Below are 25,458 nucleotides of genomic sequence, written 5' to 3'. Positions count from 1 at the left end.
TATCATGGGGATGTCGTGCACTCCGGCATGGAGCAGCCGGAGTATTTGAGCAACATCAGTCTTCCTCGTCTTGTCGATGGACCACTTCATCTTCCGGGTGCAAAAGTACACCGGCGTGTGAGCTCTCTATCATGATCACTCGAGCCTCCTCTTCAGCGACTTTCATGTCTTCCATAACAAGTAGTGCTGTGCATTCCGGCACCAGCACGAATTGGACATACTGCCCAATACCTATCCTTCTGAGGGTATCGTCTACGTCCTTCCCACTGAGGCTACTCGACAACTTGGAAGCAATAACCTCAGCCATGATATGTGTCCCTTTTGGACCGTAGTACCCCGGTGGGAAGGCATCAACATCTTTACCCTGCTGGTCGAGAAATTGCCGCATCTGTTTGCGGTTCTTCACACCAGCAAGGCGCGCATCGATCTGTGTAAGGAAGTGGCTGTCAATCTCTCGCTGCAGTATCCGCTTGAGCTTGGGTATGTGCTTCGTGATCCTTCCTTTCAGAGCTAGCCATTTCATAGCAGGATAATTGTTCTTTTCGTACAGATGCTGGGCATCGGCGACACTGTGTTCACGGCAAAATTTCTGTTGGTCTTTAATGGGTGCATAGCGCAGCTCGTTGAGATCCACGGGAACCTCCAGACGTGAGCGGTCGATCTCTTTGTTGCAGTAAGGGCATAGATTACGTCTTTGCTGCGATTCTTCTTCGTCATCTCCTTTGACTGACATCGGCGTTGTTGCAGGCGACGAGAGAGGTGACCGATTTGGTTCATCCGGCTGCTCAGATAATGAAGTTGCTTCACTACCACCACTTGAGGTTATGGTTATTGAAGAGGCCGGTGCTGGCATGTCGTATGTCTTCAGCTGCTTCTTCGGTCGCTCTGGCTCCTTTATTGCGGTGTCATATTCCTTAAAAGATACGTGACTTTGGTGATTGTCCGAGACTGCATCAGGAATGGCAGCGGTCTTTCTTAGCTTGGGCGATGTCGTTCGCTGTGGCGGAGGAGGTATACTGCGCTGCTTTCCATACAGAGCTCTCTTTTTCTGAGATCCAGATGGAATCCAGGTGATTTCATTGGCCTGCGAGGTTCTGGGTGCCTCTGCCATAGACTCATCACCAGCTTGCTGATCGACGACGTCGTCCTGATTACTTAGTCTCGGTTTCTTGGACCTGTATGTAGATGCTGCTTTTGCTGGCTTGCGTTTCTTTGACACCAGTGATGGTACCTGGGCAGCTTGTTCAGGCTCAGACGGGGTTTCGTTCTCAACGTTCTCATTGTCACTGCTGTCTTCAGGCAGTGCGTTGATATCAGCCTCGTCCATAGTTTCGGTGGCAGGTGCGGTCTGCGCCGGTTGTTCCTTCCTCTGCGCCAGTTTTTCCCCATGCAGCGACTGGCCTGTGTAATTGCCTCGTGTCAACAGAATGCTCGCTTGGCTTGCACCCCGGGCGGATACCCGGGTCGGTGCTGTCCTTGTGCGCATAGCAGAGGACTCGCCCGGTGCGGTGGGATGGTTAGACTCGACTTCGATGAATCTCGATTTCTGGTTATGTCTGGTACTTCCTGGGCATTCCTGGTCATTCTCGGTAAGATGTGATAGTGAAATTCCAATGTATACCGCAACCCCTTCCCAGCCCCAAGTCTGCCGCAAGAAAATTGCGGCAAAGCGCTCTGCAGCGAGAAAATCGCGGCAAGAGCACGTTGGAATCTACTTTCCAAAATACTTGGACCTACCTCGGCGTGCCAAGGATTGCGGAGGGACGCGTTTTTACGCGTCGAGGCTGCCTTGTCAGGGGTGCCTACACGATTACATCAGGAACATGTTGGAGTCAGTGTTCAAGCCTCCACTGATTCGGGTTTCTTTGAATGATGTGACCTTATCTGAATATCATCGAGAAGAACGCTCAGACCAGGTCAATGATCTCGCCTTAGGCACCACTTGCTACCCTCTTCGTCTTCGGACCGCCAGCTCCGTCGCGCCCCTGATTGCCCCTCTTCTTGCCAGCAGCGAGTTTCGGTAAGATACTTCCAGCACTCTCGGGCGGAACAAGAAGGGCGACAGTGTATCTGTACCAGTGTTGCTGAGACTTTCCTCCGTAGCCGTCGTCTGAATCGCTCTCCGAGTCATCCGGGTCTTCATAATCCGTATCATAGCCGTCCAGATGGCATTCCTTCTGACATAAAAGTTTGCTTTCGAAACGTTTACCATTCAGATCACAGAGGCAAGTGATATCCTCGGATCGTTCAACCTCGTCATCTCCGTGTCGCGAAGTGTACGTAGAGACGGATTTTTCCACCTTAGCGAGGTAAATACCGAAGTCGTTGATTTGGCAGACTTCAACCAAAATGGCGACTCGGGCTCGATCCAAGCTCTTCAAGCTGCTCAGTTGGAGTTCAGCCTGGGTGTACCCACGGGAGATATGGTACATCAAGAACTCCGGACCGTCTACCCCAAATCGTCCGGTCTTCAGGCCGTCTTCGTACATCTTCAGTGACGATGCAATAGACTCGACTTGCTCAACCCCGGGAGCCCGCTGAGGCGCTTGATCGTCATCTTGCAGCAAATGGTATGTCAGGACCAGCCGATAGCCAGATATTACAGGCTTTGCCTCATAGGGAACGTCACTGAACCAGGCGGCCCAAGAAACGTCCCACTCAGAATTGTGTGCACTGCTCCAGACCAATTCCTTCTTGCCGTGGGACAGCACAACTTCACCACCGACGTGCAAAGATGGCAACGCCACGGCCATGTTGCCGAACATTCTTGGGACTTTCTCCGAGTCTTGGTCGGACTTGGAAAAGGCTCCGGCCTCGAATAGAAGTAGTTTGTGTGGCTGAACGACCACATCTTCGAGCTCAGAATGGACGTGTAGCTCTTCGCAAGCTTTTTTGGTCAAGTCTCCGATGAGTTGTGCCCAGGCAGGGTTGACAAGGCTGAATTGTGAAGCGTCCAGCTCCCATGATCTGCGTACATTGGTGTCGACAAGCGTCTGCTCTCCTTTACCGGAAGGTGACTGAGAGCAGTGGCCAATGATGGCAAGAGCGTCTTGTGGCTGTAATGGTAGACCGATCCTGCCGAGGCCAGTGATCTCAAGACCTGCAATGGGTGCGTTGGGCAGTGTCTTGCAGTAAGCGAAAGCATTGGGACCATCGATGGCCTCGATCTTTTTGAAGATCTCCTCTCGTACGGCATGGAAGGCAGCCATCTCGCTCTCCGAAGACTCCATCGCGGCTTACACAACCGTGCGATAAGCTTGAAGACGATTAGACTAATGCTGTAGGTGTGATGCACAGTGGTTGTGAAGAACGAACGTAGGGAACAGATGAAGTATGGGCAAGTGGGCGTCTGCCTCGTCGGGGCGACCACTGTAGGACCCCACTTTTCGTGTCAGTCTCTCTTGTCATGCTGTCTGCCATGAGTCAAAGAGACCTCACCCAGTACTGAGGCTTCGATTCGCTTGAATCATGAATTCCAGGTCAGGCACGCTTTGAGATTCGGCTGAAGTGTGACTCGCACCATGCCCTGAAGGCTGCTCCGGTCCGAGGGATGCCCAGCACTGTCCCGTCCACCTGCAACGCCCTCAGACCACCGATGCGGCGTCAGATGAGGCTCACAAGCCGACTGGACCACGAATCGTTATTCAGACCTTTGCACAGGCTCATTCACCGGCGAGTTCGGCTTCCCAGTCCGGAAGAACGCCCTTATATTCTCGAATGCCTCCCTCTCCGCATCCCTTAACGCAATATCCGTCAACCCACCCATATGAGGCTGCAAGACCACCTTGTCACTCCTCAAAAAGTAGGGATTCACGGTTGGCTCGCCAGTGAACACATCCAGGCCAGCCCTCGTCACCTTACCATGCTCCAAAGCCTCAATCACCGCGTCCTCATCCACGATCGCGCCCCTCGCCGTGTTCACCAAGAACACCCCGTCCTTCATCACCTCAAACTCCTCCCGCCCAATCAGCCCTTTTGTCTGCTCGTTGAGCGGACAATTCACACTAACCACATCCACCTCCCGGAGCATCTCCTTCAACTCCCCATAGTACGCCACATCACTCAAACCAAGCTCCCGTTCCACCTCCTCCGCCAACCTCCGCCGATTATGATAGACGACCGTCATCCCGAACACCCTCGCCTTCCGCACCAAATGCCGCCCAATAGCTCCGCACCCCACAATCCCCAGCTTCAACCCCCTCGGGTCCCTCGCCACGGGTAGCCCTGCCCGCCATTTGCCCGAGCGTGCGTTGCGCTCCGCATTGCCGGTGTTGCGCAACACCGAGAGGATAAGCCAAATCGCCATATCCGCCGTCGCCTCGCTTACCGCGTTCACTGTGTTGCAGAAGTAGATACCCGAGCGGGTCATCCAGTCGACGTCGAATTCGTTGTAGCCAGCAGAAGCGCTTGCGATGATTCGGCATCCCGCAGGCACTAATGAACCAAGCAGTTCAGCATCAAAAGGCTCGTATGGTGGGGTGCCCATGCGAATTAGAAGGGCGGAGATTGGGCGGCCTTGGAGGCTGGAGATCAACTTTGCAAGGAGGGCTATGGTCTCAGTACGATTGGAGGCGGGGAGGATATGCAGGTCGTGGTCATCTGAGAATGCATCGAGGAAGTCTTGCCTGGCGTGAAGGGGCGCGCCGAGGGAGACGACGAGAGGCTTGCCTGTGTTGGTGGGAATGTTGAGGTCGTGGTGTTCCATGGCGCTGGATGACCGTGGCGTTGTCTAGCATCCGGCTGAATGTTGGATGCGCCAGCAGTGCTCAGTGTCGATGTTGAGATGTAGGCAACTTCTGCTAGAGTCAGTGGGTTCCCTGCGAGCGGCCGTGATTTATGCCCATGGCTTCGACCTTATGTACCTTAACTTGACGATGCCGCGTCGTCTTCCCACCACGTTCTACCAATGCGCGGATGTCCGAATTGCGGGTCCGTCAAGCGCATTGCTGATGCGGCTGTCGAAGCCCTGGGCAGCGAAGACTCGTACTGGGTTTCTCTGTACTAAATCAAGCAGCTGAGGTCGCGATGAGATTGTGAGCACGAAGCTACCATCATGTCCCCTTTCCAACGCCTATTCGCATTTCGTAAACTGAGCTGGCTAGTCTGCTTCCATTACAGTCCACGACCTGCTCCTAGATTGACTATGTCCTTCGAAAACCCAGCCCTGTCCCGAACACCAGCTCCCATTGCATCATGCTGCGTGCCGCATTCCCTCCATCGTGATTTAACGCCATCATCGTCATGCTCTCCAGCATGATCTTATCGTCTGCTCCGGACGCCGCCAGAGTACTGGACACCACACAGTCGTGTCCCATGATACGTGATACAGAAAGTCACTTTTGCTTCTCTTGAGTCGCTGTTGTCGCCATGCAGTAAGCGCTCCATATGACCAGAAAACTTGCTTGCCTGTAATTGACATGAGGTATCGTAAAGACATAAACGCCAAAATGTTCATCATGCCATATAACGCCATGCACAAACATGACCGACATACTTCGTCAAACGCCACTCAATATGAACACCAGAAATTCACGCATAAGGAAAGATCAATAGAATGGCTGAGGGTTGTGGTCGATCTGCACAGCTGGTCGCGCGGCAAGCTCTTCCTTCAAGCGCTTGGCCTGAAGATATGCCGGTGTCTTCGGCTCATTGTACTGGAGGACGGACTTGGGTCCGGGAACTGCCGATGGTGGGAACCGGGCCTTGCGCTCGAGGTCGTCCAGAGGCATCTGAGATCGAATGTACTTCAGCCTGCCATCATCACGAGCGTCGCCTCTCCAATCCCAGCTCTCGAAGCGACCCTTCTGAAGTGCTGACCACACCAAACGGCGCTGGCGTTGGCACACCAACACATCGTCTGTGATCTGAGAAAAGTTCCACTTCTTGTTGGCTTCGGCTTCGAAAGCTTTGAAGATGCTGCGGACCGTCTCGTCTGCGCTACTGGCCAGATTCTCCTTCTCCAGCGGGTCGCTGACCAAGTTGAAAAGCTGCGGTGGGTCGCTTGGGCAGGTGACGTACTTCCATGGACCACGGCGAATCATCATCAGAGGTGCAATCGTGCCTTCGCCCATGTACTCGGCAAAGACGTTATCGTGTCCACCAGCGCCGTAGAGATGTGGGAGAACAGACTGTCCGTCCATCGGCAGACCCGGTACAAGTTTGCTGCCCACGAGCTCGACTAAGGTCGGCATTAGGTCAAGCGTTGAGACGGATTCGGTTACACGGTGTGGCTTGAACTGCTTTGGATGAGAGATGAGCATTGGCACTCGTACTGAGTTCTCGAAATACGACATCTTGTACCATAGTCCTCGTTCGCCCAGCATGTCGCCATGATCACCACTGAATATACTGTCATGACAGTCAGCACATTATTCCAACAAGCGGCGACGTCAGTGAACCATTCCCTGCGGCCAGCAGGCTTTCTCCTCTCACATATCGGAATGGAAGAGGTCGTGCATGTATGCATGCATGAAGGTGGACACTCTTCGGCAATTGCAAGGCTGGGAGATTTGGGGAGGGGTAATGCTGGAGAAAAGGCTCCAAACTTACATTATGGTGTCATCGGCCAGACCAGTTTTCTTGAGCACGTCAATAAGCTCTCCGATGTTGTGATCAATGTATGACACCGCTCCGTAGTATGCTCGGCGTGCTTGTTTGAGCTGTGCATCTGTGAAGTTGTGGCCGCGGAGCTCCGTGACGTATTGTAGACGGGCGCTGTGAGGATCCTGGTCTTCCTCTTTGATCTGGACTTCCGGCAGATCAATGTCGACATCCTCATACATATCCCAGTACTTGGTCTCGATAGAGTAGGGATCGTGTGGATGGGTGAAAGACACTGTCAGCGCAAAGGGTCTTCTATCCGGTCCCTCTCTTGCGTAGTCGTAGAGATACTGCTTGGACTTGTACAAGACCTCCTCATCATAGTCCAATTGATTGGTCCGAACGCATGGTCCGGCCTGTAAGATAGAGCTGCTGTTGTGATACCATTCCAGACGACGGCCTGGGTCATCCCAGTTCACAGCCCAGCCATAGTCACCAGGGTATATGTCCGCAGTCAGCCGATTCTCATATCCGTGCAGCTGATCTCCAATGAAGTGCATCTTCCCAGCAAGCGTAGTCTCATACCCTGCGGCACGGAGGTAATGTGCGTACGTTGGAACGTCCGACCCGATAGAGCAAGCGTTGTCATACGCTCCGATCTTGGATGGGAGTTGTCCACTGATCAAGCACATTCGTGACGGAGCGCATAGTGGAGAGTTGCAGTAAGCTGAGTCGAAGACCACGGCTTGTTCTGCTAGTTTGTCCAAATTCGGAGTCTTGATCTGGGACTTGGGATTGTGCATCTTGAGAAGGGGCGCAGCGAGCTGGTCCGCCATGATGAAGAGGATGTTCGGCTTCGCAGGGAACATTGGCGTCGAGAAGCCGGGGAGACCTTGCACGCCGTTGGGAGGTGAGATGGGTGGCGTGTTGTCTGCGCCATTGGGCTGGTAGGTTGGGCCTAGGGAGCCCATGATTGCGTGTGAGGTGCTGTCGTATGATAGTTCGCGGTTCTGGAGTCAGTGTGCTTGAGTACTTGCGACGTGATGAGAAGGAAGAGTGAGGGTGGGAAGGAATGGCACGCTTCAAGTAGATGGGAAGGCACGACGTGAAGGAGAAGATTCGCAGGCGGTAGGAGCTCTCGTGACCATAAGAAGCTGCTGTATTATTGTATCATGTATCTTTCGAGGTCCACGTCCTACCTTTTAGTGTCATCCCGATGGCGTGCTAATCAGTGTGCCGGAAAGGGGTTGGTACCGACATTGCTAGAACGACGGACGTTGAGGCGCAGGGCTCCCGAGTTAATTTTCGGTCCCACATAGCAGGATCTCTTACGCTCTCGCGGGGAACAGCAGCGAGGGGACACCATGATCGGCTGGACCTCTTTCCCATACAGCGGCGGCGAAGAGGTCGTGAGTAACACCGGGAGTAATGATATGTCTGACATCGCCAGATTTGTAAGAGAATGAGAACAAGTGTGAGCGGTGAGTGATGAAACGGAGGCAAACTTCGGGTTCGTGATTTCGGGCTGAATCACGCCATCGTATTTCGTTCTTGCCTCGCACGCCAAGATTTCACCATCCCCCGGTCTCTCGCGCCTCTCACGCGCCTTCCTCTTCCATTTCTCCTATGTTTGCATGTCTCAGCAGTATGTTTTGTGGACTATGAGGTCCAGACTCGCCTCCAAACTGGGTCAAGCAAACAAATAGGCAAGGCTGCATGCTGCAATTGACCTGCACGGCTCAGTATCGCGCAGGTACTAGCCGATGCAACCCTCACCTTCCGCCAATCGTCCATGTCCGCGCCCACAGAGCTACTGGAGACGCATGGGAATCCACGTTCTATCTGCAAGCTTCCGGCTACCGACCCCGAAGATCAGTCGCGTGATATCCCCGGCTCAGGATGTGCATTGCGATTATGATTGGAGACACCCGCAAGATGGATCTTTGTTCTCGAAAGGGAATAAAATCACTGCCAATGAGTGATGAGCAGCTTATAAAATTCTGGCCTGTCCGCCAATCTCGTCTGCTATGTGGGCTTTTGTCTTGCTTTGCGACTGTGCCCTTCGGTCAGCGACTGCTATCTTTCTGGCGATCCTTGGCTGGAAAGCTATCACGCCCAGGTCACCTCCCGAGCAAGCCGACACGTGCACCTTTACCAGGCATTATTTTCGCCCTGATGCAACGATTTATCACAGTATCCTCGGAATTCAGGTGAGGATCTTCTTTCGAGAAGTCAGTCCATCCCTTATGTCAAGCTTGTCGCACCTTGAGAGTCATCTGCGGCGAAGGTGTTGTGGTAATCAGTGAGCCTGGCATTCCGCAACCCTGACGAATTGACTATCATGTACAAATCAGGGCAAAATTCACTGATCAAACATGCATGTCGACGATAAATTACATTACTAGGCATTTCAGCAGGCTGTATCAATGTAGGTGGCAAATGCACGCTTTCTCGATATCTGCAAGCCCCAACCAATCGCTCTGCCAGTCACTCAGCTTTGCTTCCCAGGACATGTCGTGTTAGTCATTCGTGGCCATCGTTCTTATCACTCCTCAGCGGGTTCAGCACGCCCAATGCAGCCACTGCAGCATCGGTCGGACTCGTGGCATTGCTGATAGCAAGAACATCGTGTGACTGGACCTGCCAGAGTGAATCAGACGTCCAGACCACTACACACTCGACTGACGCATTTGGCACTGCACGTCCACGCCTCACTGAGAGACTCGCAGTCGTGGCTCCAAGCCAACTACTCCAATGGGAATGCGCTGACGCCCGAATGCTGACTTTCACAGACGTGAGAGTTCGTTTGCTCCAAATACAGCAACTTTGAACCCTAGTCTGTAGACGTTTGAGTAGCTCAATAGAAGCGAGATCCACGTGTATACGTAACGCCAGCAGTCAGCGATGATGAGATGGTCGAGGACTCATGCACGATTCCTTAATCCTCGCCATCTCACCACGATGACAGCCACCTTGGTGGCTACACGCTTGACGTTTCGCGGCTTGCCTTGCTGTCTTCGCTGGCTTTGTGCCCTTCAAGTTGTCCAGCCCTGACCCAAGCACCACCGACTGACTGAGTGATGATCTCGTCGAGCCAAGTAGATCCCAATATCAGTCTCCCGTTACCGCATCATTTTGCACTCTTTCTCTGCTCCTAGGACACAATGTAGACCTGACGTTGGTATAACCTTGCTTAGCACCAATAATGGACCAGCTCTCGATCACATCATTTGGTAAGATCCGTCGAATAAAGGCTCGCGAGGCTCGATGCCTTGTGTGCAAATGGCAGCGCTGCACGCCGTACTACTGACGGGAACTTGCGTCGCTTATGTAGCTCCCAGCCATCGCATTCACGAGTGTCTTCAAGCTGGACATACTTCTTCACTTTTCTCAGACGGTCGCGTTCATGGTTTCTTCAGGTTGGCGCGTTCGGAGAGTAGTTTGACATTCTTTCATACCCTCGTTCTTTACATTCAAGTTCGCAAAAAAGTTCTTGTCCCGATGGCAAAGTTCTTGTCCCGATCGCATCAGATCAAGCTTCAACTAAAGTTCACCTTTCGACCTGTTCAGTAGCTTCCACAATGGCCGACATTGAGGGCGCAACCCAGGTAGAGGGCGACGACGTCGAGATGGTCGGTGAAGAAGATGCAGCCGAGGTCGCCGATGATGCTGCGGCCGGTGAAGATCAAGAAGAGACTGTAGTGTCAACCATCAACCCACAAACTATCTTCCTCGAATACCTCAAGTCTCCTATCGTTGATCTGAACATCGGATCAGGAGCGGAAAAGACCAAATTGACGGCTCACCGCGCCCTTCTTGAACGATCATCATACTTCGCCGAGAGACTTGCCGCCCTCCCAGCCAACAAGCTTACCCTCGCTTTCCCGGATGAGTCTCTTGATGCTTTCGGCTGCTTCCTCCAGTACCAGTACACCGGCGAATACTTTCCACGGCGCCTTCCAAATGTCCCAGACGGACTCGAAACCGACCCCAGCCAGCCTGCTGTCGACGACACCGGCTCTCAGCTACTCAAGCATGCGCGAGTCTACACTCTTGCGGAGAAGCTACAAATTCCAGAACTGAAGACGCTCGCTCACTCAAAGATCCACCGCATCAACTCGACCGCCGTTGGGGAGATCGCATACGCCAGATATGTGTACGGCAATACGCCTCAAGACGATGTTACAATACGCAAGCCGGTTGCCGCGTTCTGGGCCACCCGATCGCACGTGCTCCGTCACGAGGCTGAAGAAGAGTTCAAGGCTATGTGTCTCGATCACCCACAGTTCGGTTTCGATGTGCTCAGCATAGTTCTGGACCAACGGGAGAAGAGGCAGCGCGAGCGCGAGGAGGATGGTACACCGGGCGGCTCAAAGGGACGCAAGCGTATGCGACCTTCGGTGCAGGTTTAGTTTCTCGAGTCGCGTACAGAACCTACAGCGGGTAGGCCTGCGCGAATGCCACAACCAAGAGAGTCTAGGAGCAGAGGGACGGCTCCCGGAATGGGCTGATCGTACGGAGCATATGGCTACATATCCGAGGGACATTTCCAAGAGGAAAAGTTCTAATCTGAGAAGGGCTTCGGTCCGCAACTTAGACATCTGTAAAACAGCTCGACATAGTCATTTAATGGGCATACATGTTCAACAGTCTCCAATACTATTCTGGGCCATGCCTGCGATCGTGACACAGTGCACTGAGCTCAGATAGAGACATTCCTCGTCTCGTACGTGACTGCCCAGAGCCGTCTCGAACCACTGTGTCCTCAAAGCCGACTGCAAAGCTCCAGGCTCTCTCAGGTAGGAAATCCTGCTTGAAGCGGCTGGAGCTGCCCACTTGATCGTTGGAGAAGCTCCCTGGGACCCTGGCAACGCCGAGCCTGAAGCGAATTTGCGGGGCTCGAGGTGAGTGAGTGGGAGCTGCAATTACAAGCACGCGCGAATGGTTCAGCCGGCTGTACGTCTTCAAGACTACTTACCAAGGCCAGGAATTGAAGTAAGTGAGGCGCGCGCAGCTGGTCTGCACTTCCAAGCTGCATATGCGCAATGTCACTGCCACCATCGAGTCACTATTCCCCACTTCTGCACGCACGCGCCAACACACGACATTGAGACCTGGTCCAGGGTTCAAGCAGAGACCGGCCAATGCCAGATCTGCACGATGAGCCTGAGCTCGCAGGCAATGAGCCTTCCGCAGGTTCGGAGCTGCGGCGCTCGCACACACGTGAAGACACGTCTCCGTCCTCGGCGCATCGTGGAAGCAAAGCTTCCGACAGCGAGCAGCCCAAGAAGAAGCGGAAGGTGAATCACGGTCAGCTCCCTGCATGTGCCGTTCTCTGCCAGATACTGACCGGACCGCAGCATGCGTCTACTGCCGCCGATCGGTAAGAGTCACCATATCCGTGCTATACCACTGATCCGAGAATCGATCTACTCCATGCGCAAGACCAGAGACTGACGCGATACACAGCATATGACTTGCGATTCTGTACGACTTACCCGCCCTATATTCGGATCTCTGATCCTCTACGGTCACTGACTAACGACATTGTCTCAGGATCGGCCATGTAAGCGTTGCATAAAAAGAAACATTGGCCATTTGTGTCATGATGAGCCGCGTGAGGCGCAACGGAAATCCAAAGGCGAGCTCGACATTGGAGCCGAAGATGAGAAGTCGCCGAAAGACGAATATGCTGTGACGCCGACCCTGCCTGGTGCTTCGATGACGGAGGAGAGCAGCTCGGCACTGATGCAAGACAACATCATGGGTATGATGCCTGATGCCTCTGACAAGACGCCTAACGCTAATTCAGGAGTGCCAGCACAACCGAATGCTCTGAACGGAAATGCACAAACTCGTAAGTTGAATCAGGAGACACGGCTAGACTCACACGACTGACAAACGACGCCCAAGCATTCGGCTACAACAACCAATGGCTTGCTTCGCAGAACCAGTTCCAGGACATGCACAACTACCATCCGAACTTTATGTTTAATGCCAATGAGGTTGCCGATGAATACAACCTTGTCAACGACTTCCTCAGCACGAGTCTGCTGGAAGAGGGAACGATGTATGCCAACGACGAGTTTCGAGGCGCGTTCAGTGATCCTTCGTTTGGGAACTTCAATGCCGTGTCCTTCCCACCGAACAATGGCGCCTTCCTACCAACGCCACAGCAACAGATGCCAAACAATCAGGCCGCCGCCGCACAGGGTGCATCAATATCGAGGCCAGCCAGCACGAAACCAATATCGGACAAGGCACGAGAGAAGTACTACATGACCGCGGCCGACCCTGCTGGGAACGATCCGCCTGAAGAGCGCATGAATAAGCTGTTGAAGGCGAAGTACGATGCTGGATTACTGAAGCCGTTCAACTACGTGAATGGCTACGCACGACTCAATAAGTACATGGAGAAGAACATGAAGCACTCATCAAGCACAAGATACTGATGCAGCTGGATCAGTTCAGGCCCAAGTTCAGAGAACGAATGCAAAGCTTGACGGACATCGAGTTGGTGCTGGTCGAAATGTGGTTTGAACGTAACTTGATGGAATACGACCGTGTCTTTGCAAGCATGGCTATACCAGCCTGCTGTTGGCGAAGAACAGGCGAGATCTTCCGGGGCAATAAGGAGATGGCCGAGCTGATTCACGTCCCGATAGAGTCATTGCGAGATGTACGTAGCTTGACTCACACATGTTCAAGAATGCTAATTATGTACAGGGCAAGCTTGCAATACACGAGATCATTGTCGAGGATCAGCTGGTCAGCTACTGGGAGAAGTTCTGTGCCATCTGCTTCGATCAGCAGCAGAAAGCCATGTTGACGAGCTGTACTTTGCGAAGTCCTACAGCGGGCTCGGACAGCCCTGACATCCACTGCTGTTTCTCATTTACGATCAAGAGAGACAATCATAACATGTGAGATCATCTCGCCGTGATTTAAGGGCTCTTGCTGACCACTACAGACCGTCCCTGATTGTTGGCAACTTCTTGCCAATGGATCCGCCACAAGGCTGACCAAGGCCCGCGAAAGAAGACTTGTAGATCCATGAGAGCACATAGCAAGTCTCGATGAGCCTGACGCTGGACACAAAGTAGCAGGGCTAAATCTGGTCCGAAATTCAGCAGGCAAGAACAATTGATCCCGTCACGTGATTCGTGCCTGCCTTCCGAGTCCTTCTTCGACTTCTTCCATTGTTTCTTTCGTCCTCAACTCATTTCTCCTCAATCCAACAAACAGCACGAGATGCTATCAGAGGTGAAGAGTGAGCTCATGAAGCTGTCGTTATCTCCAGCGAAAGCTGTACGCAAAGCTCGAGCAATCCTTGGTATGTCACTCCGAATCGTTCCAGCCTGATCGAGTACTGATCATCCCACACAGATCAATCCGAATCGGTCGACAAGTATCTACTCGGGCTATCCAACGACGACCATTATGCCTTTCCGGATCTTGAGCTCTGCCTACAGTCCCTGCCACTCCGCAGCGAAGATGTGTCATCCGAGGAAAGAAGTGAGTTGCACAGCATGGGCTTGAGGCTGTGGAACGCTTGCTGCGGCCTCGATCGGGACGTGTTGGGTGAGAAGGATAGGGCGAATAAGGCTAAAGGTGGGCATCGAAGATCACGGAGTAGTACATACCATGCTGACTTGGAATGTAGTAAGGGCGTTTGCGTCTCTTCTGCTTGAGAGTGCTTGGTCGAGGAGTGCTCTGTCCATGGAAGGTATGAAAGCGGCATCCGCACGTCTGAATCATCCCTTGACCACGGGCCAGTACATCTCAAGGCATTGAACATTGGCTGTCTGGCTGCAAGAGCCTGCCTAGGTATGTCCATCTCCTAGCCCTACAGCACTGACTAACAACTCCAAAGCACATAACGATGTCCCCCTTGCCAACAAGGTCGTCGAGACTGTTGCTCCGCATGACCAGCAAATTCAAATTGCGTTGCGAGATGACATGACGAAAGTCTATACTACGAGCGGTAGCTCTGCAGTTGTCTTTGTGCTGACACGCATAGCATTAGTGAGAGCCTTGGTGATGACAGCCCTGGACCATTGAGCTGACCTATACCAGGCCTGGAAACAAGAACGTCTCGATCTCGCAAACCATTTCTACCAAAGCCTATACAAATCGGATTCGACTCTTCCTAATTTCCATGACGGACGTGCCGCCGACCTTTGCCTCGAGATTGGCGTTGATCTGCTCGACGGAGGACTGTACAGTGCCGCCTTGGAGTGGCTGGAACGAGCGAAACTACAAAATGAGCTTGCGGAAGGAGATGCAGCTGTTGATGACCCCGAAGAGCTGCGGTTGAACATCCTTCATGCGACAGGTGAATGATGACATTGAGCCGCGGCTTCACTTACTAATGGTAATACCAGTCAGGGCTTTGATGGGTATCGGTAGCGATGCACTTCTTCATGCGGCACAAGATACCTTGGACGCGATGAAGCGTGTAAGTCCAGACGCAGTGTCCGAGATCCATCGAGCTGACCTCAAAAGGACTTCGGACAACGGCTGCCAGTTCTCCTACTGGAGATCGAGATGATGCAAAAAAGCGAGGCGATCGATGTCGAACGATACAGTTCTGGTGAGAGCCTTGAGAATGGACGTCCCGCCCTGACGGCTGTTGACCAAACGTAGTGCTGCTGACCATCGTTCGGACCGTCTACATAACCGGTCCAAATCACAAATTGTACTCTTCCAGCGCCGAAGTGAGGATGTAGTTGCTAACATCACAGGATCATGTATCACATTCATCAGCTGAAAGCGCTCAGGTTGGTCTTCTGGCAAAAGCGCTTATGGCTCGGAGCTGAAGCTTCACAGCGATCAACATGCATATGACCTGCTCAAGCAATATACTATGACCCGTCTGGTGCCAGACTACATCGAAGACTACATCGAATCCGCCATTGTGGTACTGTGCTGGCTGGGATCTGCGACAGAGTCAACCTTTGAGGTGCTTCCGGAAGAGCTTGATGCTCTACATAAGGCCCGCCCAAGAGGTCTGCGCGCTGATGCTGCGAACGCTGCGGTACTCGTCCTCGGGAAGATCATTGAAGGACACAACGCGAAGTCGAAGCTGGAACAGATCATCTCATATTGTCGCGCCGCCCTGAATCCGCTCTTTGCCGAGATAGGAGACCGCAATAGAGCCAGGATACAGAGGACAATGATAGACGCACAGATAAGGTCCGAAAACCTGCAAACGGCACTTACGTGCTGGGACGATGTTGCAGATGCGGCCAAGAAGGATGCTTCCACGGTGTTCCTTCGCTTTCGCATGGCTGTGGCAGCTGGCGATGACGCCGGCACCGACACTTTCGGAGCCGCCCTCGTCAACTGTGCGGACACCAGTGCAGATCTGCTGATGAGCTGTGCCACTGAGATGAAGCAAACCGGAAGCCTTCGTCGCGCTGCATGGTTCATGCAGCGAGCCCTCGAGAAATTGACTGGCCAGGAGCCGCCGCACGTCAATTTCGATACGATCCTGTACTCTACAGCCCGTCTCCATCTCGGGGTTCTGGAAGAGAATATTGAGCAGATCGACTACGAAGTCCTCTCTATGCTCTGCAGTGTCTTCCGCACCGCTGCGAACCATCACACTCGGGGGGCTGGACGTGGTGACGAGAAGCTCTTACCTGATGTATGCGAGTGGTTCGAGAAGGCTGGGTTCAATGCTGCTTTGAAGCACGCGAAGCAATGGCCGACCAAATACACCATTGACCTCCTTGAGCATTGCACTGTCTTCAGCAATGAGGTCAGTCACCTGGCGAATGTTCTGTTCCTGCAGGCCATGCTTTACGCCACGGCAGCACGTCAGTGCATACACTCGACCACGATCGAAGACATTCCACGCACATCCTACCACGCTCGCGAGCCACCGCAGACCCACCGTTTGCGACATCACCTATACAAGCAGGTGCTGCACCGCTACCACCGACTAAAGTCAATGTTCGATCCAGGTCGAGTCACTGAGGGCGGCGTAGACCTTGACATTCAAGGCAAGGCTGCAGACACCTTGGTCATGGCGTTCGAGGCACAAGTCTTCCTCTGCAAAGTGAAAATCATCGACGGCCTGCCAGCGAGCGAGTTGAGTTTGCTGCAGCTCATCGACGACATACCAAAGCTTACAGAATCTCTCAAGGCACATGCTTGCGTCGGAGATCTCGTACTGTCGGCGACGCTGTCGCAGACCGGAGATTCAGGCACTCTTGAGAGTGGCGGCCACCTTCCTCTCACGACCGCTATTGCTCTCATTGCCCGGCTGTTGACACTCTTCCGTGAGCGAGACTGCTATACGACCACGCAAGCCGCTCGATGGATTCGTTGTATCGTGCAGCTGGTGCTTGACGTTCAGCCGCCCGTCTCGACTAGCACAGTGACGAAGCCAGATTCAGGGTCTCCCAACACGCAGGCAACCTTGACCACAACGACGAGCACTACTGTCAACAACAAGACCCTGGACATTCTTTCACCGGTCGTGGCGGAATCTATATCAATCGCTCGCGCCGCGGCTGAGGCTATGAGCGTGACCAATCCACTCGGAGAAGTCCCCAGGCGTGCAGCTGCCCAGAATGAATTGTATCCGGCAGACGAACTTCAGTGGCTCGCAACGACACTGTTCAACCTTGCAGTAGATCTGCACTTCGCGAATCAGCCGGACTTAGCTTCTCAGTGGGCCAGAGGTGCGATTGAGCTGGCTGATATACTGGCGTTATATCTTGACGGGAAGAGTGGTGGCTCTGGGCCGGGCGCTCAGGCCGGCGGCGGTCGTGGCCTGGCTCAGACGTTACGCAAGAAGGCTGTCCTTGCTGGGTGGGTCATGATGGATCTCAACATAAGCTGAAGAGCAGCAGGAGTCATTACCAATGTAATGCTCTCATGGGAGGGCTTCTCTTCGGTACAGTGTTCGACCGGGGCAACTTCATCATAATGGGTTTTGTCCAAGGTCTCAAATGCAAGTCAGGTAGCCGTCAAAGCACTGTTGCATCACCGAGCTCTTCCTCACGTTGGTCTGAATTGACTCGTTGGTCTGAATTGACTAGCTCACGCCCCGCTGTTTTCATAGTACGTCCGTAGCACCGAACTTGATATATAGTGATCACACTGCAAAATGGGGACACAAACTCTGTCTTCCCCGGATTCTCGAGAACCTCGGCTGCCAAGCCTTACGTACTTAGTCCAGCTTTCACGATTACTGATACAATCCGAATCACGACACAGCTCACCATCAGTAAGCTAGCAGCTTTGTGTGCCCTTCACGGTATACATACATGCTATTCGCACTGATGCTCGGAGTTGCGCTGCTCAACAGAGGCTTTGAAAACCTTCATCAGACGCGTGCAGAAGTTCTACAGACCTCTGTCACGCAGGAGCATCTCGGATCTCTGGACCACCTTACTCTTTAGGACTCTCGAGCCACCAAATCTACACACACTACGAGCGTCACCATCAGACACTCGCAACCAGCACTACACAGCACCAAGCACTTTCCTCGACAACAGTCATGTCATCTATTGATGCAAAACTCAACCCGCGCTCCCTTCCCACCGCCCTAATCCTCGGCGCCTCCCGCGGCATCGGCCGCCAACTCGCCATTTCCCTCGCCACGGACCCCAAGACGGAGTTCGTCGTCGTCTCCTCCCCAGACTACTTCCTCCACACCCATCGACACCACCAAATTCTGGACGCCCCCAAACCCCAATTCTCAAGCCAGCACAATCACAACTGTCGCGCACGAAATCACCCTCCTAGGCGGCCACGCCCTCGCTTTATCATGCGATGTCCGTGACACAGCCGCCGTCGAAGCCCTCGTGCACGAAACAGTGCGTCGACTGGGTAGATTGGACGTCCTAATCTACAACCCCGGCGCGATCTGGTGGGCGTCCGTCGCCAACACGCCCCCGAAACGCTTCAACCTGATGTGGGAGGTTAATGTCAGGGGGTGTTATGCTGCCGTTAGTGCTGCGCTGCCTTACTTGACTGCCAACAGTATAGCCTCGAATAAGAAGGGGGAGAAGGGGGACGGCAAGGGTTCAGGCAGGATCATCATTATCAGCCCGCCAATCTACTCACGCTTCTTCCGCGGGAAGACGGCGTATGCGATGACCAAAGTCGGCATGTCTGTCCTCGTCTCCGGCCTCGCGATGGATTTCGACCGTCTCCGCAACGAAGCGGAGCCTAGCACGGGGCATGATCTCGCAGTAACGGCCCTTTGGCCCGCCGCGTCGATCGAAAGCGCAGCCACCGAGCGTGCCGTGAACTCGGACCAAGACGTGCGGAAGGATTTACGGCATCCGAAGATCTTCGGGGATGCGGTGCTGGAGATATTGAGGGCGCCAGTTGGGACAGTGAATGGGAAGTTGTTGCTGGATGAGGATTTCTTGAGGGAGGAGTGTGGGTATGGAGATAGGGAGATCGACGAATATGCGATTGTCAAGGGAAGTAAGCCGAGGAGGATCATGCCGGCGAAGTTGCCGAGTTTGTTGGTGGATGAGCAGGCAGATGAGGGGAGGCGGATGGACAGCTCAAAATTGGGCAAGCCGGCAAAACTGTGATTTAGGTTCCCGAGGGTGAAGCATGAAGGCAGCAGCAGGAACAGAAGCTCGGTATGCGGAGCACGAGAAACTAAGTCCACAGAAGCACGGAAAGCGAAGGCAGAGCAAGAGGTGAAGCAGTAGAAGCAACCAGAGGTGTGACAACAGCAGCTTTTAGCGCTTTGCATCGAGGCGCAATAGTCAGGACGCTCACTCACGGCCAGGGAGGCTTTTAAGAGGCGTATTGTTGCCCTTCGAGGCGTAGAGCAATTCCTAGGACGCAAAGCTCAAGCTAGATAGGAACAACTAGCAAGTCACGAGAGACTGACCCTCATTTGAGCGGCGGGGGAAGTCCAGGCAAAAGAGAAACCACGCAGAAGTAACGAGGCAACCAGGCAAAAGTCATGGATTCTACCCTATTCTACACGTGTCCAGAATCGCTATGCTGTGTAGCCAGAGGCCTCCCTGGCGCTGAAAATCCTGACAACTCCATTTCGTAGATGCAAAATCAAAAAACTCCCACCGGGCGGGCTCTGGCAGCCAAATTTCAGATTCGGCCACGCCGCTCGCACTCCAGTTCCCGTCAACTCCACAGCGCGATTTCCGTTCCGTTTCCCCTACTTCCGCCAGAGACCTCCTCCAACAAGCCCCTCTGGAACCTTCATCCTACCGAAATCCTTGTCGATGTCCATCACGAGCTTCAACGCACTCCTACACCGCAAGAACGGCAGCGGCGCCTTAGCTTCACGCAGACCAACACCAGGCTCCAAGGCTTCGACTCCCGCTTGCTTGTGCGCGTCCGGATCGATGCTGGCCGGCAGCGGCAGCAGACCATTGAGGACCTCGAACGACGCCAACGTAACACCGAATTGCGGGCTGGAACGAATGACACGCGCCGGACCGCCCTTGAAGAACGCTCTCGGACCTTCTGACTTGAGGATCTTCCGGAAGCAATCGACCAGACCGTTGTATGTGGCTTCGCCTTTGCGCGCTTCGACCTGCAGACGTGTCTTAATCACATCCGCCGGCGTCGTAAAGTACGCAGCAGGCATACCGGCGATCGCACCGCTGATCATAAGCTGCAGAACACCAATCTTGTTGGTTTCGCTCTCGCCGAAGACGTCCTTCTTCATGTGTGCGTAGGTAGGGAAGTAGATTGCAGAGAAAGGGACGTCACGCAAGAGGCAGGCGGCGGCGCCTTTGTAGAGGCCGACGATACCCAAGTTGCGGACGATCCACATGGCGGAGCGTTTGGGGACGGCGTCAGATTTCTTGGCGAGTTCACCTTGGACTTGTAGGCGGATTTTGACGATTTCGAGGGGGTTGGTGAAGATCTGGGATTATGTCAGGATGGATGGTGGGTAGTGGACGAGGTTAGCTGTGACTTACGACTTGACATGCGCCAGCTGTACCGCCAGATACCATCTCCAGAGGGAATCCAATCTGACCAGTCTTCGGATCCTTGAATGTACCTCGCAAGAGTTCATTGACGGTGAGCTTGATAGCCTTTTCAGGAGCAACACCAACCAGCTGTGGCGGTAGACCAGCGTACAGGCCTTTGAAACCTTCGTTCCGGATGATCTTGCGCGCGCAATCGATAGAGTTGTCGTACAGACGCTGACCAATGACTCCAGACCGCTGATTCTGCATTCGTGTCTTGACGAGATCGATAGGGTAGACAACAAAGGCACCAAGAGCACCGGCGATGGCACCGAGACCGAAGTGGTGGCCAGACTTGATCAAGCCGTGGAAGAATGATGTGCCTGCCGCTGCAGCCTCTTCGGCCTTCTCGGAGAAGCCTTCTAGCCGTGGACCGAAGCGATATGAGGAGTCGAGAACCTTTGTGAAGTCCCAGATGCTGAGACGGCCGGTAGGATTATCGAGGCTGGCGAAGTGGAAGAGGATTTCGGCCTCGAGAGGAGTGTATTGTGAGAATCGGGTAACGCGCTGTGCTTCTTCGAGGAAGTCCCGCTTGTCGATGCGACCGTCTGAGGATTTTCTGGTGGCGTTGCGGATGATGAGATCTAGGAGGTCCATCTCTCTTGTGATATTGAGAAAGGCTCTGATGACAGGGTATGTGATGTTTGCGCCGTTCTGGATGTTGCATAGTGTGGGCAGATTCTCGAGGATGTGGTCGGACAGCTTGTGACCTTGATTGTCGCGGATGATGTTGGCGAACTGCTCTGGGGTGATCATGCCGTCTTTGTCGGTGTCATAGTGCTGGAACGCCTGTCGAATGCGCTCACCCTGCAAACCTCTTATCATCTGCGCGAACTGGTCATAGGTCATATCATGTCTGTTGTGCTCGGAGCCAAAGTACAGACTCGCCCACGGACCCTTGAAGTCGAACGCGAGACCATTCTTGCCACGATATTCATCGTAGATCTTCTGAAGTTTGTCGACCTTAACGACACCCTCGTTGTCGCGATCGAAGAGGCGGAAGCAGATGAGGTACTCGGGCGCATCGGGTCGCTGTAGAAGAGAGTGGAACGAGGCGTACTCGTCTTGTGTGATGCGACCGGCCTTCTTGCGGTCTGCTACCATGAACAGCAAGCCGTACTGCTCACGGGGGATTTTGTGCTGTGAAATTGTGTTGGTCTCTCCTGTCCCCCAAAGTTCATGGAGTAGCTGCGGTGATGGTGATTGTACTCACATAGTCTTCCTCTGGGGGTGCCACGGCGTCCACAAACGCTTCCCTATCCATGAATAGCTCTCCATTCTCATCTTTCTTCGCATACTGCAGCCAGCTCGACCGAGTCTCGAGGGACATCTCCTGCGGCTTGGAGAAGCCCACCATCACCTCCTTGACCTGCTCCGTCGCCGTCGCCATCTCGTGTGGTGCGATTTTCTGCCTGCTGGAGCTCAAGACATCCAACTATTCTCCAATCGCTGTTTCTGTCCCAATGATACTGCTATCCTGAGTCAGAATGAACGCGACCAAAAAAAAAGTTGACCACCGGCCTTCAACACATGAAACTTTGAGCCGCAGTTCTCCAAACGGAGTGAAGCTTTTGAGTGCAGCATGGTCCCTGCGCTAGGTGTTAGCGGGTATAACCCTGGGAACAGTGGGGACCCCAAGGTCTGCTGGAGGCTTTAAGCGAAGAGCTTGGAATTCACCAGGAGGGCCATCTATCCTGGCACAAGACACCATGGGCATGTTTGCTGCAGGACATATGCAAGGGATCATGGCGACAGCATGATCACTGGTGTGGAAGCCCCCCATGTAGGGCTGTGCCTTTACCACCTTATCTGAGCCATTGTCTTCGAGGTGATGTGTACAACAGATGCTCTCATAAGAGCCGAGATGGCTATGGGCAGCATTTTCTGACGCCCAGCTTGGTGTCGGACGAGTTTCGACGACATGCCGTAGACCATCGGCTTTCTGCATGGTCAGGCAGAAATGCACTGCCACCCAAGAGCAGCGCCCTGTATGGCAGACATTATGGTTCACGTTCTACAAATGTCCTTCATCCCCAAAGAAGTAGGTCCTTGTTCTTCCTTTGAATCTAGTGCGACGATCCGAATCTCTACAGCCAACCGTAAGCACTGGTCTTCACCATAAGTTAAACCAATGGACCCCATCGGCCTCAGCATTGGGCTCGTTGGTCTCTCTATCCTAGCGACAACATGCCTCAAAGCCTTCCAAAGGGTGTCGAAAATCGATCAAGACCATGGGGTGCTGCAAGCGCGGTTTTCGGTAGAAAGAGATCGCTTCTTGATGTGGGCTCGCACAGCGGGCGTGCTACAGGAAGACCTTCGAAAGCCCATTCTGCAACGGCCTTACACCGACGATGCTAGGATTTACACCAATGAGGAAATCCTGAAGATCTTGATGGCCATCGCGTTCCTGACTGGTGACTGTACCAGGGAGAAACTAGGAACAGAGCGTGTGATGGCCATCGATGCGTTACTGGCAGACGGCATAACACGGAGAACGAAAGCGCGTACACCGCACATGAAATTACTGGAGAGGCAGGTTGCCAAGGTCGTCTGTGGAACTCCGCCTCCACGATACGGTACACTGGAAGACTTATGGAAAAATCCAGTATTGTCACCGACAGAGCGGTATCGGCTTCTTGAGCGTAATATCACTGAGTTGACAGATCATATCGGCGAGCTTGAGTGGATGACAGCGAAGCCTTGGGTACGGCGACGCCCACCAATCGAAGTCGATATCAAAGAGCTATTGTTGGAGCCATCATCGCACAGCCCTACGACAGCAAAGCCTGTCGGAGCGGCTACAGAGAGCATATCCGCGACCGATTCAGTGGTGCAATCCGTCGTTGACAACTTTGACAGACAACCGGGCATTGGAGTCGGCCAGGCGCGGCGACCGCCGGTAGCCTTTCCCCAAAGATTGTGGGAGAGCATCAAAGAAGAGATTCGCACTCGCCCTGTCTCTGTATCGGTAGCCAGTGTTGCTTCGATGACGGCAGTGGTCTCGATAGTACGAAGCTGTGCGTGAAGTATCAATCCGAAGTCCGGCCGCCACAATTCCGCGTTTCGTTATCTCGATGATATCGCTTCCCGCCGATGCACGTAGCCGGTGACAGGAAGGGGAGGATCCAAACCCTTCCCATCGAACCGTGGGTGTAAGTTGACTGTTGTCAAAGTCAAGCTGCGAATCAAATTCTCTGTCATGGCCCTGGTGAGTGATGATCGTCTTGTGATGCAGATGCACTTCGTCGCTTCTCGAAGAATGCAGCGTTAAGCAGCAGGAGTTCTGAAGTGCCTTGGACTCGAGAACAGTGACATTGCCTCCTGTAGAATCTATACACAATCTGCCACCGCGACGGGCCTATCTCTTCCTGCTTGCGCATTTGCGCATTGAATAGCGCTGTCCTCGTCCTGTGATCCGCTGACTGACTCCATGAGACCTCGCTGGGTTTTCCCTGCCCTACGAACAGTCTGACGTCCTAATAGTACATGGTATCTCCGAGACAGTCCAAGAAAACAAAAGGAAAATGCACTCGAACAAGCCACAACACTTTTCACGAGCCTGCTAAGCCCGATATGTACGGTACTTGTCTAGTTCTGATTAAGGTTCCAGGTCTGCTGCGATGGGTGCAACACATGCTGCGGCGTACTGGGCTGTCGTGGCCGATTATGCCCGACTATGAGCATATCGCCACTAACGTGCGGAGGCGAGATGCCCGACACAGGCAGTGAGATCGAGTGTGAGTGACCATGTCGATGGCTCGGACCTGCCTGGCTGGATCGTCGACTCGACATGGTTGGCGGCAGTGGAGGCAGGTCCTCGATGTACCCACTATCATCGTGCTCGGCATATGACTTGTCGTCGAACTCAGTGGCCTGCTCGTATTCGACACTGCCAGTGCTGGCTCTCGACCTGCTGCGTGATTGTTTGGGATTGGCCTTTTGGATCTTCTTGAGCCCTTCTGAGAAGCACTGATGGAATGCATGTGTCAGTGCCGGAGCGTACATACGTAGAGATGGGATTGGCGACATACAACTTCCTCGACATCCTCCCAGCTCTCTTCACCAATCTTCTTAGCAACCTCTCTCCAGAATCGTTCCCGAATGGTGCTATCGGTGTACGCCTGGAAAGCGCGTTTGCGGCGTGCATCGTCCCAGTTCTTGTCAGCTTTGCGTTTGAATGTTATCCTTTCGTGTCTCTTACGACAGGCGTTGTCCGACTTTCCGGGGAAGTAATTTGCGATTTCTTTCCAGCCTTGGCCTTTGGACTTGGCTTCGATCAGGATCTCGTCTTCGGCATCGGTCCATGGGACGCTTTGACTGGGTTGACGCGTGTGCTGTTGCTGGGTCACTTGGTGAGCCGGTGTCGACATGGACATGTATGATGTTGGCATGGACTGTGGCAGTGAATGTGTCATTTGCTGATACGCGGTGTATTGAGGACCTGACCAAGAGTAGTCGGGTTGAGGCGGCTGGCCCCAGTTCATGGCCGATGGCATTACTGCTGTCATGTTGGCCGCCGATCCTCGGAGGTTGTATGGGGCCGGTCGGGTGGTCTGTCGCTTTGGCTTCGCCTTGGGCATGCCAGAGAACGAATGTCGTTGGTGCCTGGCGACGTGTACCTGTGAAGCGGCGGTCGGTCAGGCCAAGTCGGTGGCGCGGTCGTGTCTATATTAGATCTGTCATATGCTCATGCCGACCATGGCCCGCGCGACGAAATTCACTCAACGAAGGACTTAGTGGTTGAGAAGATTCGAGCCTGAACAAGGACAACCTCTGTCTTAAGAACATTGACATCCACAAGTATCAAACACAAGGTTGAAGCTCAAACACTCCGGCGTCAATTTCACATCGTGGACATGAAACGGCCACTCTTGGAGATCCCGTATCTTGCGTGAACGTTGACATAGTCGGAGTATACATCTGTACATCTCGGCAG

General features: G+C 53.5%; 10 protein-coding genes across 10 annotated transcripts; 4 read left to right on the top strand and 6 right to left on the bottom strand.

Moving 5' to 3' along the window:
- Positions 1–55: 55 nt before the first annotated feature.
- On the bottom strand, positions 56–1,327 carry AB675_2358 (uncharacterized protein; the record flags this gene model as incomplete). The annotated part of the gene is made up of 1 exon (XM_018142324.1): positions 56–1,327. One exon carries the CDS (start codon positions 1,325–1,327, stop codon positions 56–58), a length of 1,272 nt encoding a protein of 423 aa, XP_018005316.1.
- A 604-nt stretch (positions 1,328–1,931) lies between these two features.
- On the bottom strand, positions 1,932–3,230 carry AB675_2357 (uncharacterized protein; the record flags this gene model as incomplete). The annotated part of the gene is made up of 1 exon (XM_018142323.1): positions 1,932–3,230. The coding sequence occupies one exon, from the start codon at positions 3,228–3,230 to the stop codon at positions 1,932–1,934; it is 1,299 nt and encodes a 432-aa protein (XP_018005098.1).
- A 410-nt stretch (positions 3,231–3,640) lies between these two features.
- AB675_2356 (putative 2-hydroxyacid dehydrogenase) lies at positions 3,641–4,705 on the bottom strand (the record flags this gene model as incomplete). The annotated part of the gene is made up of 1 exon (XM_018142322.1): positions 3,641–4,705. The coding sequence occupies one exon, from the start codon at positions 4,703–4,705 to the stop codon at positions 3,641–3,643; it is 1,065 nt and encodes a 354-aa protein (XP_018004869.1).
- An 841-nt stretch (positions 4,706–5,546) lies between these two features.
- Positions 5,547–7,511, bottom strand: AB675_2355 (Choline-sulfatase; the record flags this gene model as incomplete). Its single annotated transcript, XM_018142321.1, has 2 exons — positions 5,547–6,348; positions 6,550–7,511. 2 exons carry the CDS (start codon positions 7,509–7,511, stop codon positions 5,547–5,549), a joined length of 1,764 nt encoding a protein of 587 aa, XP_018005243.1.
- Positions 7,512–10,121: 2,610 nt separating this feature from the next.
- Positions 10,122–13,562, top strand: AB675_2354 (Regulator of drug sensitivity 2; the record flags this gene model as incomplete). Its single annotated transcript, XM_018142320.1, has 6 exons — positions 10,122–10,946; positions 12,097–12,397; positions 12,454–12,946; positions 13,012–13,219; positions 13,267–13,463; positions 13,511–13,562. 6 exons carry the CDS (start codon positions 10,122–10,124, stop codon positions 13,560–13,562), a joined length of 2,076 nt encoding a protein of 691 aa, XP_018005022.1.
- A 229-nt stretch (positions 13,563–13,791) lies between these two features.
- AB675_2353 (uncharacterized protein) lies at positions 13,792–17,392 on the top strand (the record flags this gene model as incomplete). The annotated part of the gene is made up of 11 exons (XM_018142319.1): positions 13,792–13,873; positions 13,927–14,151; positions 14,204–14,266; positions 14,317–14,367; positions 14,414–14,565; positions 14,617–14,875; positions 14,925–14,998; positions 15,046–15,133; positions 15,187–15,238; positions 15,285–15,320; positions 15,370–17,392. The coding sequence occupies 11 exons, from the start codon at positions 13,792–13,794 to the stop codon at positions 17,390–17,392; spliced, it is 3,105 nt and encodes a 1,034-aa protein (XP_018004799.1).
- Positions 17,393–18,052: 660 nt separating this feature from the next.
- Positions 18,053–19,103, top strand: AB675_2352 (Hydroxysteroid dehydrogenase-like protein 2; the record flags this gene model as incomplete). Its single annotated transcript, XM_018142318.1, has 2 exons — positions 18,053–18,171; positions 18,263–19,103. 2 exons carry the CDS (start codon positions 18,053–18,055, stop codon positions 19,101–19,103), a joined length of 960 nt encoding a protein of 319 aa, XP_018005170.1.
- Positions 19,104–19,699: 596 nt separating this feature from the next.
- On the bottom strand, positions 19,700–21,912 carry AB675_2351 (Calcium-binding mitochondrial carrier protein Aralar1; the record flags this gene model as incomplete). Its single annotated transcript, XM_018142317.1, has 3 exons — positions 19,700–20,416; positions 20,472–21,662; positions 21,736–21,912. 3 exons carry the CDS (start codon positions 21,910–21,912, stop codon positions 19,700–19,702), a joined length of 2,085 nt encoding a protein of 694 aa, XP_018004946.1.
- Positions 21,913–22,653: 741 nt separating this feature from the next.
- On the top strand, positions 22,654–23,547 carry AB675_2350 (uncharacterized protein; the record flags this gene model as incomplete). The annotated part of the gene is made up of 1 exon (XM_018142316.1): positions 22,654–23,547. One exon carries the CDS (start codon positions 22,654–22,656, stop codon positions 23,545–23,547), a length of 894 nt encoding a protein of 297 aa, XP_018005317.1.
- A 563-nt stretch (positions 23,548–24,110) lies between these two features.
- AB675_2349 (uncharacterized protein) lies at positions 24,111–25,030 on the bottom strand (the record flags this gene model as incomplete). Its single annotated transcript, XM_018142314.1, has 2 exons — positions 24,111–24,491; positions 24,554–25,030. 2 exons carry the CDS (start codon positions 25,028–25,030, stop codon positions 24,111–24,113), a joined length of 858 nt encoding a protein of 285 aa, XP_018004957.1.
- Between the last annotated feature and the right edge of the window lie 428 nt (positions 25,031–25,458).

Source organism: Cyphellophora attinorum, assembly GCF_001299255.1.
Source record: "Cyphellophora attinorum strain CBS 131958 chromosome Unknown Contig2, whole genome shotgun sequence".
Classification (NCBI taxonomy): domain Eukaryota; kingdom Fungi; phylum Ascomycota; class Eurotiomycetes; order Chaetothyriales; family Cyphellophoraceae; genus Cyphellophora; species Cyphellophora attinorum.
This window is presented reverse-complemented; position numbering and strand designations above follow the sequence as displayed.